Source organism: Podarcis erhardii, assembly GCF_964252035.2.
Source record: "Podarcis erhardii genome assembly, chromosome: 6".
Lineage (NCBI taxonomy): Eukaryota > Metazoa > Chordata > Lepidosauria > Squamata > Lacertidae > Podarcis > Podarcis erhardii.
Genome location: NC_138510.1, coordinates 3,185,201 through 3,197,251, shown reverse-complemented (window position 1 = coordinate 3,197,251; position 12,051 = coordinate 3,185,201). Strand labels below are relative to the sequence as shown.

General features: G+C 49.0%; 1 protein-coding gene across 3 annotated transcripts; it reads right to left on the bottom strand.

Annotated features, from left to right (window-relative positions):
• Window positions 1–601: 601 nt before the first annotated feature.
• PLAGL2 (PLAG1 like zinc finger 2) lies at window positions 602–11,959 on the bottom strand. 3 transcript variants are annotated; one of them, XM_081867858.1, is made up of 4 exons: window positions 11,827–11,959; window positions 9,672–9,772; window positions 8,887–9,252; window positions 602–8,259 (listed from the first exon to the last, which is right to left on the bottom strand). In XM_081867858.1, exons 3-4 carry the CDS (start codon window positions 9,135–9,137, stop codon window positions 7,056–7,058), a joined length of 1,455 nt encoding a protein of 484 aa, XP_081723984.1. In that variant the 5' UTR covers window positions 9,138–9,252; window positions 9,672–9,772; window positions 11,827–11,959; the 3' UTR covers window positions 602–7,055. The 3 variants fall into 3 exon arrangements, with proteins under 3 accessions (XP_081723984.1, XP_081723985.1, XP_081723986.1); XM_081867859.1 differs by having other exon boundaries at window positions 11,833–11,935; XM_081867860.1 differs by lacking the exon at window positions 9,672–9,772 and having other exon boundaries at window positions 11,827–11,949.
• Between the last annotated feature and the right edge of the window lie 92 nt (window positions 11,960–12,051).

Genomic DNA, 12,051 nt, shown 5'->3' with positions numbered 1-12,051 from the left:
CTCTTGTTCAATCAATCCCGCCCCCCCATTTTATACTTTTCCAGCTGACACTCCACAAAGGCTTCTTAAGCCCACTAAGTATGTTCAATCTACATAGGAGTCTATCTAGGAACCACTATTCCATTTGCAGGTGTTTGTTTCATATTAGCACACACTCAGTGTCCTGTGGCTGGCATCCATCTGTTTCAAGAGAAATAGAGTACACCTCGGGGGGGGGGGGGGAATCAAACCACTGGAGAATCACAGCACCTGCTGTGGCTGCAGAAAATGGCAACTTGGACCTGCTGCCTCCCACATTGTGTCTGTTGTGTTAGCAGCACTGAAGTGACGTCACCAGGGTGTAAGCCAGGACAGCGTGTATGGAAGTCCTGGGCTGCCAAGATAACAGGAACCCCCCCCCCCCCATGGATGCTGGCTGGTGAAGGAACTAATGTGCAACACTTGCCTCACCCCGGACAGTGGCAACCCATGCTAAAAACCTGGGATAGGTTTCTAGGGAAGAGCCAGAGGCTCCAGCAGGATGATATAGAATATGGATCCTGAGTATATACAACCTGCGTTGTTCATAGGTGTTCCCACTCCCACAAACAAACAGAATAGCTTATACTTCAAACATTTTTAATAAGCATTTTCATTTTTAAAAAAACAAAACACACCCTCTTTCATTTTGGACTTAATTCTGTAAGACAAAGAAAAGCTAACTGAACAATGATGAACTGTACACTTCCTAATGGCACTTCAATCTTTAGTTTTAAAAACCTGGACTTGTAAGAAGTCCTACAATACTTTTCATCAGAGGAGGTTATTTGCTGTATTTAGAAAAAGTGCTAGATTTGTTTGAGAAGTCCCAGCTTCAGGCCTAGAAGGCCTTGGTGGCTCTTACGGAGGGCAGGCAGGCTTGGGAGACAAGGGAGGTACGGCTCAGGTGAGCCAAAGAGGTCAGCTCCCTCTTGCAAGGTGCAAGGTGGGAGAAATTCCAAATGAGCCCTTGAAAGTTCAGCTGTTAGACCACAGCCCTGAGCAGGAGAGCAAAAACACAGTCACGGGACACACTCTCAGGCAGAGGGGCCACCTGTGAGTTCAAGCCGCCAGTTCTCCTTGTGCTGTTCAGAGGAACAGGAAACTTTCCCGTGAAAAATGACTCTAGGAATAACAGCATTCCTAGATGCTGTCCCAAATCTCAAATTACAAAGCAAGAATCGTGCCCCACTGAAGGCAGATTATGTTGTCCTCTGCCCATGTTCCCTGCCCCCCACCCTGCCCAGTACAGAGCACACCAGAGTCACAGTGTATGCTATTAAGGCTTTTGCAGGAGCAACCAGAGCTCAGCTGTCTGACCCAGGGCACGTGCCATGCCAACTGCAGGCACCCACAGGCTTCAGTTCCTCTCGGGGGAGGTGCAGGCCACCAAGTCTTGTTTCCTTCCTGCAATGCCTCCATCACCCCCTTTTTCTCATGGGTGACAGCAGTTGCCCTGTTCCCTTACCATCCTTTATATGCACACAGAAGTACAATGAAATTATGAGAACGTGGCCACCATCGCAAGCAGCAGCAGGTACATGGGAGTGATGGCCGGCGCCTTGAGGTGGCAGACCACAAAGTAAGTGTGTGTGTGTGTGTGTGTGTGTGTGGCGTGGGGGGTATAGCCCCACAGCCTGCTCTAAGGCAAAAACATCCTGTTTAGCAGGTAGGGTAAAACCTTGGTTAAAACACATTACAAAGCATTCATTTTTAAAAGCAAACAAAACAAACCACAGCTCTTAGTTATTAAGACTAAGCAAAAACCCAGAGTTTTAACGAGATGCTCGCTAGAGGTTGAGAACACACTAAAACTGGAAGGGCGAAGGCAGCCATTCCAGACTACCTAGGTTTTTTTAGGGGGGGGGGGTCAGTTTAACAGCCATGGATAACAGCGGAGAGATACTTAGTTCATTGACACGACACATAACATTTCTTTCTTTGGGTGGATGGTGAGAGGAAGCACTCCGAGATGTCCCAAGGAAACAGCTGTTGCAAAAAATGCAGAGAGACACAGACCAAGCCAGAATCACAGAGGGTTCAACAACATATGTACTCACTCTCTCGGCCACAAAACTCCCACTTTTTGTTCACATACCATTTTCACCATTTTTTGTTAAGATCTGGCAGTCGAGGGGACCTTTCCGCTAGGACCACCAATGCAGAGGGGAAGGGAGCATGCAGTGCACATGTAGACAACACACTGTAGGTGTAACTCTTTGCACAGAGCTTGCACTTGCAGTTGTTCATTTTATCTGGCATAACTATTTAAGCAAAGATTCCTACGTAACACTAATCCAAAAGATGTTAACTTTCCCTCTTCCTTTTAATCCCAGGAGGCTGCACAACTTTTCGCTTTCGCCCTTTCTAACGGGCAAGTCTAGAAATAGTGGTATTCTAAAATTTAATTCCACTGCTGTGAAGGACACATTCTTCTTGGGGACAGTCAATCCCACAAAACAAGGCAAGAAACAAAAGAACCTGCAAAGGCATCATCTGAACACAAAAGGAAGGGAGAGCAAAGCATTCTGGGACAGAAGAGCATGTTAGATTTTATCTGCAAATTTCAAGCAACTTGCCACCTCAGTCAGAAAATAAAATGGGTTATGAGTTTTAAGATGAGCTAGTGAAAGGAAGGGACTGTACAACCCTCCCTGCCCCTTGATGAGTTTACTATTTACAGAGAAGAGGTCAGTGCTGATAAAATAAAGCCATTGGGCTTATTGCTAACTAAAAGGGAAATAAACAGCTTGGTCAATAGGAAAGAGTCTAACATAGAGAGCTGCGATGTTGTAGCATTCGGCAGAAGACAGGTGGCTAACTGGTACAGGAAGAAACCGCAAAGCTAAATGGGAGACAAACTGTTTGGGGTGCTGTAACACTGGCATCACTAAAGCTAGGAAGGGTCTAAGTACCAGCTTCTTCAAGAGGGAGGCTAAAAAGGTACACCAAGGATGAACAAATGGCCAAGAGGATCCAACAAACTGCAGCCATTTTAGCCAATCCCCCCTTTGACATGGTAGGAATCTCCAACAGGTGACCCTACCAGTCTTTGTGCCGCACGAACTGGCATCTGCTACACCATAAAGGAAGAAAAACCTTTTGCCTTCAATGGTTCATGAAAGGGTGGTAAATATCAGACTGGACTACACAAGAATACAAGCGGCATTTAACAGAGTACGACTGTGGCAAGATCACCTCATCATGACCTGAATCATTCATAAGTTCTGGGAAAATAGGGGAGGGGGGAGATGAAGGAATGGCCTTGGTTAAAGCTGAATTCTCTCTGCGAGGAGGAATGAAACCTCTTTAACTCCAAGACCCAATTCTACTTCACAACGGGCATCACACTATGAAACAAGTCGCGTGAAATTAAGTCCCCTATAAATAAGCCACATTTAGGATCAAAAGGAAGGAAACAACTGAAGTATTTTTTTAAAAAAAAAAACAACCCACATGCCAGTTGGAAAGGGTGAATACGGACCAGTTGTTTAGCTTTCCAAATAATATGGGCCTTATAATAACTGTAAGTTAATATGAAATTAACTTACAGTAGCTTAACACTAAGAAAATATCCTTATTTCCACCGGCTATGTTTGCAGAACTAGTTGTCATTAAGTGTAATAATGGGATAAAGATTAACAACTACTAGGTAAGATAATCAGCTCATCTTACTTTTCAAGGTAACCTGAAAGCTGTGTACTGATGAGCAGTGAGAATGATGGACCCTTTCCTTTTACTGTAGCACTATCCCTGGGATAGGCACCAAGGGGAGGAACCTGCTAATTCCTATCTTAAGTGTTGCTTCCTTCCCACTGCCTAGTTGTGACACTAGGCTACCTTCAGATTCAGACAATTTCACTCCTGAGTAAAGCTAAGAGGGGTGGAGGAATTACCCCACCCCACCCCCCCAAAAAAAATTCAGTGGAAACTTAGTTGTGCACAGAGAGAGGACCCTGGTAGTGGGACAGAAGATTCTGCCACATTTCTCCTCCTCACCCCAGTTTGAGCTGGTCTGTGCTTTTTCCTCCTGCAAAATGCATCCTGGCTGAACAACACGGGGACATGATGGCAAATCTTACATGTGTAACATGTGAACATGGCTTCAGTGGATGGTTCTCACTCAAGTTCTTACCCCACCCCAAATTATTAGCCGAGAAATATTTTGGTATAAATGTGAATACTAAGCTTGGGGTCCAAGATGGCTCTGAATTACTTGGCGGGGTTGGGGGGCACAGAGATCTTACCTATATCTTCGGTTAGGTAATAAGAGCAAAGAAACACAAGTCATTGAGACATATTCAAAAGAACAAGGGCTATAGACTGAAATATTCTCCCAAGTCAGACTTTTGTCAAAACTCAAGGCTGGAAGCAGTAAAGCAGGCAACAGACAAGGCAGGAATTGCCAAAAACTGGAAGAGTCACACAACAAAAAAGGCAACTCAAACTGGGAAAATCTTGGATCAGTTACGTTCAAAAGTCTGAAGAAGGTAGAAGTGTGGAGATTTATCACAAGTGTCGAGGTAGGGATGTGGTGAGGATTGCATAAGAGACTGCGCAGCAATTTCTGGAAAAAGAGAGGAACAGGAAACACAACTGAGGTATTTAAAAATACTGAATGATAAGGAGAAGCCCAGACACTCTCCTATTTACCCAGCGCAAGGCACTCGCTGAAATTAGAAAGGCAACGTCTTAAAAACAGATCAAGAAGCATGGCTTGTGGAACTCACTTTCACATGCTATTGTTGAGGTAAGTATAATGCAAAATACTAAACTGATATGAAAAAATTCCAGCTAGAGAAGGGCTAGCTAAAACTACAAAGCCTGTCCTTGCAGGAGGGGGAATCCTGTACTGAAAGCATCTAAACACTGGAAGGCAATGGGAGAAAACCCCCAGACCTTAAAAGCAAACTGGAACTAACTGGAACTAGTAGAAAACAAACTTGCTATGTATCTGCTGATACAGAAGGGGCTCCAGAGAGACCACTAACTACGTCTTAGGATGAAGGCAGAGGTAGGCTTATACCCAGGCAAGCAAGAGAAACAGATCCTACTGTCTTAACCCCTACTCCACCCCATATATATATTTATATATGTATATATGTATGTATATATCTGAGGTATGAAGAAGTGAACATCTGGGGCTCATGAAGATACCCTGAAGTGCCACACAGGCAGACTGACCCCAAACGAGGTTACCAAGTGCGAATTCATAAGGACAGGGAGGAAGGGAACCTACTTCATGAGGTATTTGCTGTGATACAGACAGAATAGCCCAGGAAAGCAGCTTCCTGAAATGGCAAGGGAAAAAGGAAGTGGAATCCAAGCAAGAGGGGGAAAGGAAGCAGCAAACCCAGCATGCAAACGCACGATGGAGAAGCAGAAACCCAGGAGCAACTGGGAAGCACCAATGGGCCCAGTTCATCAACTTGCCTTGGAAGACAAAGCACGCGAGGACCCTGAACTGTCGCAGAAGAAACAGACAGCAACCCGGACAGCCACGGCACTCTTTGCATGTCCCCACCCTTTGGTTTTCTGTATGGGTGCAAGATCGCAGAAAACACTACGAAGCAGCCCTCATTTTAACTGGGTAACACATTCCTGGAACATGGGGGAAACGCTAGGAACTGGCTGTGCAAGAGAGGGGGGAAAGAAAAGTCCAGGGGGTCTTACAAAGGAATGCAAGGTCCCAAGGAGACAAAAGAGGATAGGAAGTTGTCGGAAGCACACCCATGGCGCAGGAACAAGGGTATGAAGGCATATTGAGAACACGACACAGCTGGGTCAAAGTTGCCACCCACAAATGCTGCCAAACTTCCTTCAAGAGGCAAGTGGCACAAGTCTTGCTGAGCCACTGGGAGAGCAAGACTGTGGCCCTATTCCTTTGGGCAAAGGAACGGCTTGGGCAAGCCCACTCCAATGCCTATGAGGCTGAAATATTAAGCTCTGTGGCTACTGCAAAGCACAGCCCAATGGCTTCCTCCAACAAGCACTGGGGTGAGGTAGAAGGAAGCTTCTTCTCAGGACTTGTTGCTGCTGGGCTGAAGCGTTGGCTTCTCTCAGCAAGCTCCTTTGTGCTTCAAAGCCAAGGACCAAGTGTCAATTGCAAGGCATTGTGGCAGACCTGTGCTGAACTTAAGTAAGCCACAGAAGTGGAGAGAAGCCCTCAAGCAACGAGCTTCCATTAACAGGTGAGGCTGTGGTCCACTCCCCTCCATCCCTGCGTATGCTTTGGGAAAGAGTGCTCACAAACACAGAAAAGCAAGCCGGGCTGTTTGGGCTGCAGGATCCTTCTGACCCATGCTGAGATTTAAGGGAACATGACCTACAGAGCAGTCAGCTAAATTGGCAAAAGCAATCCATAGTCAGTTTTGCTTTCCCCACAGGGGAAGAAATGGAAGTAGTGAAGTGAAATCAGGGCGACCTGATTCCATTGTGTAAACAGTGTGTGAGCTGCGCCAGAAACAAGGACGGTGTTCCTGGCACTTCCTGATTTGCAATGGTGGGGGTGAGGGGTAGGTGGGAAGACTTTTTACGGGTGCGTAAACACGATTCGGTTGGAATGAGTCTTAATGTTGCGGCTCTGAAGAAAGGAAGTGTTGACTCTGCACACACTCAGTACTGTGTGGGCGCAACCAGGAGAGGTGATGTGGGAGGGGCAGCAGGCGACAACAGGCTCTTCCAACCTTCCCCGTGGACTGAGGCGCTGAAATGCAGAAGAAATGTTGTGCCCTAACGTGAGGCAGACCCCCGATTCAATCACCTCCTAAAGTGGAATGAGGACGGAAGCCCCAAGGAAGGTCAGTGTGATTTACCAAACAAAGAAGGTTGGGGAAATACCTGAATTTCTATTTGCTGCAACCTACACACTGTCAGGGACTGAGGCGCACATCAAAGTCCGCGTGGCAGTTCCAGTCCACGCAGGCACTCCTCCCCTCAAGCCTTCCCGCCTATGGTAGGAAGGAGAACAAATCTGGGCACCCTTGCCGTACACAATCCACACGCCGAAGGAAAGTCCCGTTCTTTCCCCAGCTGCCTCACTGGAACGCTTGGTGAAAACGTGGCAAGGTGGTTGCACCCAAGCCAGGAGAGAACATGGAGGGCAGCGAGTGAAGTGCTCCGAAGCCAAGGGAGGTCGCAGCTCCTGGCGCCTCTTGCGGTGGCAAAGTGGTGAGGAGTGACTGGGTCTCTCCCTGTGAATAGCCCATGACCAGACCCGCCGAGGACACGGGAGGGTTGCATGATGGGAGGTTCAAGGGGAGGAAGCCCAGGAGATGGGAGAAGTCCATGTTAGCAGCACAGAGAGCCTCAGAAAGCAGAGCGGGGCTCTTGGAGAGCAGAGTCTCCTCCAGGGTGATAGGCTGAGGGGAGGACGAGGATGGCTCACCAGGCACAAGGGACAGGCCTCCAGGGAGCTCTGCCAAACAGCTGTCCACCTCTGTTTTGGGGAGCTTGTCAGGCAAGTATGAGGTAGATCCAAGCTGGTACTTTGGGGGAGGTTGTGGTGGGGAGGAGGACTCCAGGGGGTAGCTCATTCCCATTGGCAGAGGGTTGGGGACTAAAGAATGGGGCATTCCTGAGCTGGGCATGGTGGGGACATGTGCCCCATACATGCCCATTGGCAGCATCCCAGGGAAGCTCTTACTGTTCATCACATCCCGGGATGCCATGCACAAGACGGGGCTCAGTTCCTCTTTCACTGCAACGGCTGAGCTGCAGCTGAGGAGGCCTAGCATGTCCACTGGCTCCGTCTTGATCTTCAGCAGTTCTTGGGAGTGGCTCTTCTTCATGTGTCTGGTCAGGTGGTCTTTGCGGCCAAATCGCTGGGCGCAGTACTGGCACAGGAAGTCCTTCCGGCCCGTGTGCACGACCAGGTGCCTCCTCACATCTTTGCGAGTGTAGAAGCGGCGGTCGCAGTGGTCGCACGGGTGCTTCTTCTCCTTCACGCTGCCCGAGGGCCTCCGTGAGTGGGCCTTGAGGTGCTCCAGCAGGACTTGGGTGCTCTCAAACATCTGCAAGCACACTTTGCAGCTAAGATCGCCACTGGCAGCAGCATGCATGGCCAGGTGGCGCCGGTAGCCGAGCTTGGTGTTGTAGTTCTTGCCGCACTCTGGGCAGTGGAGAGCTTCTTTGTTGGGGTCATGTGTCTGCAGGTGGTTGCGAAGGTGGTCCTTGCGGTGGAACATCTTCTCACAGTACATGCATTGGTGGGGCTTCTGGGCAGAATGGGTGGCCAAGTGCCTTGCGGGGAAAAGAAGCACAGGTTATAAGCAGCTTGCTTGTGTCCCTGCCCCCGCCCCCAGCACCACAAAAGCTGGGCAGGTTAGCTTTGGCAAGGAGATTCTCCTCTGCCCGGTTTTAAGAGTTATAAGAGTGAAGGAGAGCAAAGAATTTGACATTTGCCACACCCATCCACACATCTTACACCATTCAGATCATAAATGGGACCTGGGGGGAGAATGCCATGGAGGCTTGTGTGGCGAGGTCTGTTGCCTTTCACCAGCAGCCCCAAACTTTTCATCTATGGCCACATAGTGCAAGTTATCCTTCCTATGCTTGGGAAACACTGCTCTAAAACAAACCTGTTCCATGGCCAAGTTTGAACCTGAGGCTGCTCCGTCCTAGCCCAACCCTCTAACCCAGGGGTGTCCAAACTTTTTTCAAAAAGGGCTAGATTTGATGAAGTGAACATGCATGAGGGCCAACCAAAGTTTTTGACCTTTTAGGGTTGAAGTTGTTGAGCTGCTTTTTGCAGTTTGCCCAAGGTGATAAACTGCAGCAGGGGCCGGATTAAACTGACCGGAGGGCCAAATTAGGCCCCCGGGCCGGACTTTGAACATGCCTGCTCTAACCCATGCCCCTACATACCTGTAGAGCTTGTACTTGGAAGCAAAGGCCTTGCCACAGTGCACTTGAGGGCAGCCGTACGGTCTCTGCTCTGGGTTTGCTCTCAGCTTATCCACACTGGGGAAGGAGGCTCCTGACAGTTCGTGCTGGCATTTCCCTTGGCTCTCGCTTTCTCGGCCCTTGGGGCGGGGGACTAGTTTCCAGCCCGTCTCCTCCTCCTCCTGCTTTGCATCTTGAATCCAGTTGGGGACGCTGGTGAAGAATGCGGTCATGGCAGGCCTAGCAGAGGAGGGCCAAATGAAGCAGAAGTCCTGCCCATGGGCATCTCACTGGTATAGTTACACCCACTGACAATTTTCAAAAGTTTCAGCAAGAAGAGGCTGCTACCTGGAATGACGAATTGCATGATTAAGGGAAGTGAATGGACACATGCACAGAGATGGTGGGACAAGACTCCACATTTTAAATCTACTTTTAGGCAACAGCCCTATTCTGAGTACAGGAAAAGATTTAGATTCCTAGATGTCAACATCAACCTTTAAAGAGCACTTGTGACTTGTTTTCAGTTTCAATATTTAAAGAAGAGATTGCTACCACAATCTTAAATGCCAATGCGAGTGCATAATTATTGAAGCAACAGTGGAAATCTGTCTACATTAAAAAAAAAAAAAAGGCTCAGGACACAGTCCAGCTCATGTTGCGGTTTCATTACTGACACAGTCTGTCTTGGATTCAGAGTATGACACTCCTTTTACTTTTGCAAATGCCAGATAAAAGAGATGGCATTTACCTTACCCAACACTTACCCACTGAACTAGTACACTGCTTTAATCAGGTGAGCTGCATGATGTAAGGACAGGGGTGGGAACCTTTTCCAGTCTCAGGGACGCCTTGCCTTCTGGGCAACCTTCAGGAGGCAAAAGTGGAGAGAGCAACTCATGTAACTTTTACCTTTGTACATTGGGCTAGTTGCTGCACCCCCCCCACTTCTTTATATGCTCTACCCAGGCCAGCAAGAGGCATAGCCAGCCAAGCAAAGCAGTGAGTGAGGGGGGAAAGCAGGACCAGTAAATTCCCACTCTGCTATACCAGTAAATTCCCACTCTGCTATAAGGCCTGGAATGCTCCCACTTGGGCGATGGAAACTACATCATTACAATCCAAATTCCAAAAGTGTCGGGGGTGACCTTTCAAAAGTATCTTGCCTGCTCTAACCCATTCCTCTGTTGATCTTCTAAATACAGGTGTCACTTTTTCAATTGCTATTGGGAAAATGTATTTGGGGGTGAGACGAGTGATCTGGGAGCACCAGCCCCATAGCAATGAAAGCCAAGGAGGTGGGGGGAAAGACCTGATAACTGCTCAGCTGGTAAGACCACATAAACACTTTCTACAGCAGCTCTGAGATTCCTGAAGTAAGGACGGTATGGTAAGAACAAAAAAGTCACAGCACCTTAATGTCCTCATCTTGGCCTACTAGGTACATAATTATTATTTACATTTTACATCTGGGAAACTGAAGCATGCCCTTGTTTTTGTTTTGTCATTTACATTGTTAAAATTCAAATGCCTTTTGGGAAAGATTGGGCTACCGTACGCTGTAAGGCACCACAACAGTGATATGGTTCTATGTAAACATCATATCATTTTCAGAAGATGGCTGGGTCAGAGTTCTTCATTGTACATGCCCTGGCACCTCTCAGCTGCTTTCTCATACTAAAATTACCCCCCTCAACCAGCTTCAAAAGGAGGGCCACTGAAACAAAACTGCTTTGAGGCCCCAACCTTCGGACTATAGCCTCATCCCTGCCATTTCACTTAATTCATAAAGCTTACTGTTGATCCTTGTTCAAGTGACGTTCCCTACTCGCGTCACCTGCCGGAGGGATGCCAAGATTTATTTTTAATGTGATTGTTGTGCTTGCACATCTGCCTGGGAATCTGGCAAGCCAACAGGGCAGGCTGCCATTCTGCTGGGGCCAAGTGTTTCCATCCAAGTAGGTCAAATCAGGACAAGGCCATGTGACCTTCTCAGGGAAGGTGGGCACAAAGCCAGAGCTCCAGCACTTTTCTTCTCTCATGCCCTTCCCTCTCCAGGCAGAAAAGAAACTGCCCATCAGCACTCTGGACAGTGAGCATGCAGAACCAACGGAAAGCCTTCTGCACATAGCCAAGGGCTCAAGTAAGACCTGAGCGGCTAAAATGCTGTTTGTGTGGCTGAGGCACATGGCTTCTACTGCATCCAAGACTCTACGAACAAACAGGTGCAGAAAGTGCTTAACCTAGTTTTATGGAAGAAGTGAGGATTGAAGGGGGAGAACAGGGCAAGCAGAGTTCATAGCACTAAAATCCCATACACTCCTCTACTACGGGAAGCTCCACGTTTTTCGCGTTTATTTTAAGGGGAGAGAAACTATGGAGTTCTCTGTGTATTTTCTCTCTTGGCAACGGAATATGGGAGTCAGCCTCATTCCAAGCCATGATTACTGTCTCAATCAGGCCCCAAATGGTCTGCTCTGATTGGCAGCAACAGCAGCAGCTTAGGGGCAGAAAAGGTCTTTCCCAACACCTCCCACCGGATCCTAGCTACGACCCCCCCGCCCACTCTGCCCTTCTTCAGCCCCAGGGCTCCATCCTCCAGTCCGGTCCCTGCTTCCACCTGCAACGAAGCAGAGCTGCACCTGCTCTTCCTGCCCGCCCGTTTCCCAACTGAGGTCTGGAAGCTCCTCGGGGCAGGGGACTGACCTTTGTTGTTGTTGTGGCTCTGTAAACACGCGTGCACGGCGCTACTGGAATATTATGGCCTATCTGGGAGGAGGGGGGTGTCCCTAACATTGGAGGGGCCCCGAACTCCATTACCCCCCCCGCCACACCCGCGCATGCGTACTTTCGAGAAACCGTCCCCCCCCCCCGCCACTAATACACAACCCCTCAAGGCCGCTCGCTCGCTCGCTCGCTCACCCCCACCCCGCGAGTGGCTCCCCTCCGCTGGCTCGTCCCGGCTGGAGGAAAAGGCGAGGAAGACGACGACGAAGGCGGGCCCAGCTCTTGTTGTGGTAACTGAGCGGGCGGCGGAGGCCCCATGACCGGAGGCTGCGGGGAAGAGGAACCGCTCCGTGAGGAGAAGGAGGCGGCGGCGGCGGCTGAGGGGACTGAGGCGGCGGCGGCGGTTCGTTCGCCTTTATT

Coding starts and splice junctions, on each gene's coding strand:
- PLAGL2 (XM_081867858.1), bottom strand. CDS start 9,137: ATGACCGCATTCTTCACCAGCGTCCCCAACTGGATTCAAGATGCAAAG. Junction 8,260..8,886: donor TCCAAGTACAAGCTCTACAG/GTATGTAGGGGC, acceptor TTTCCCCGCAAG/GCACTTGGCCACCCATTCTG.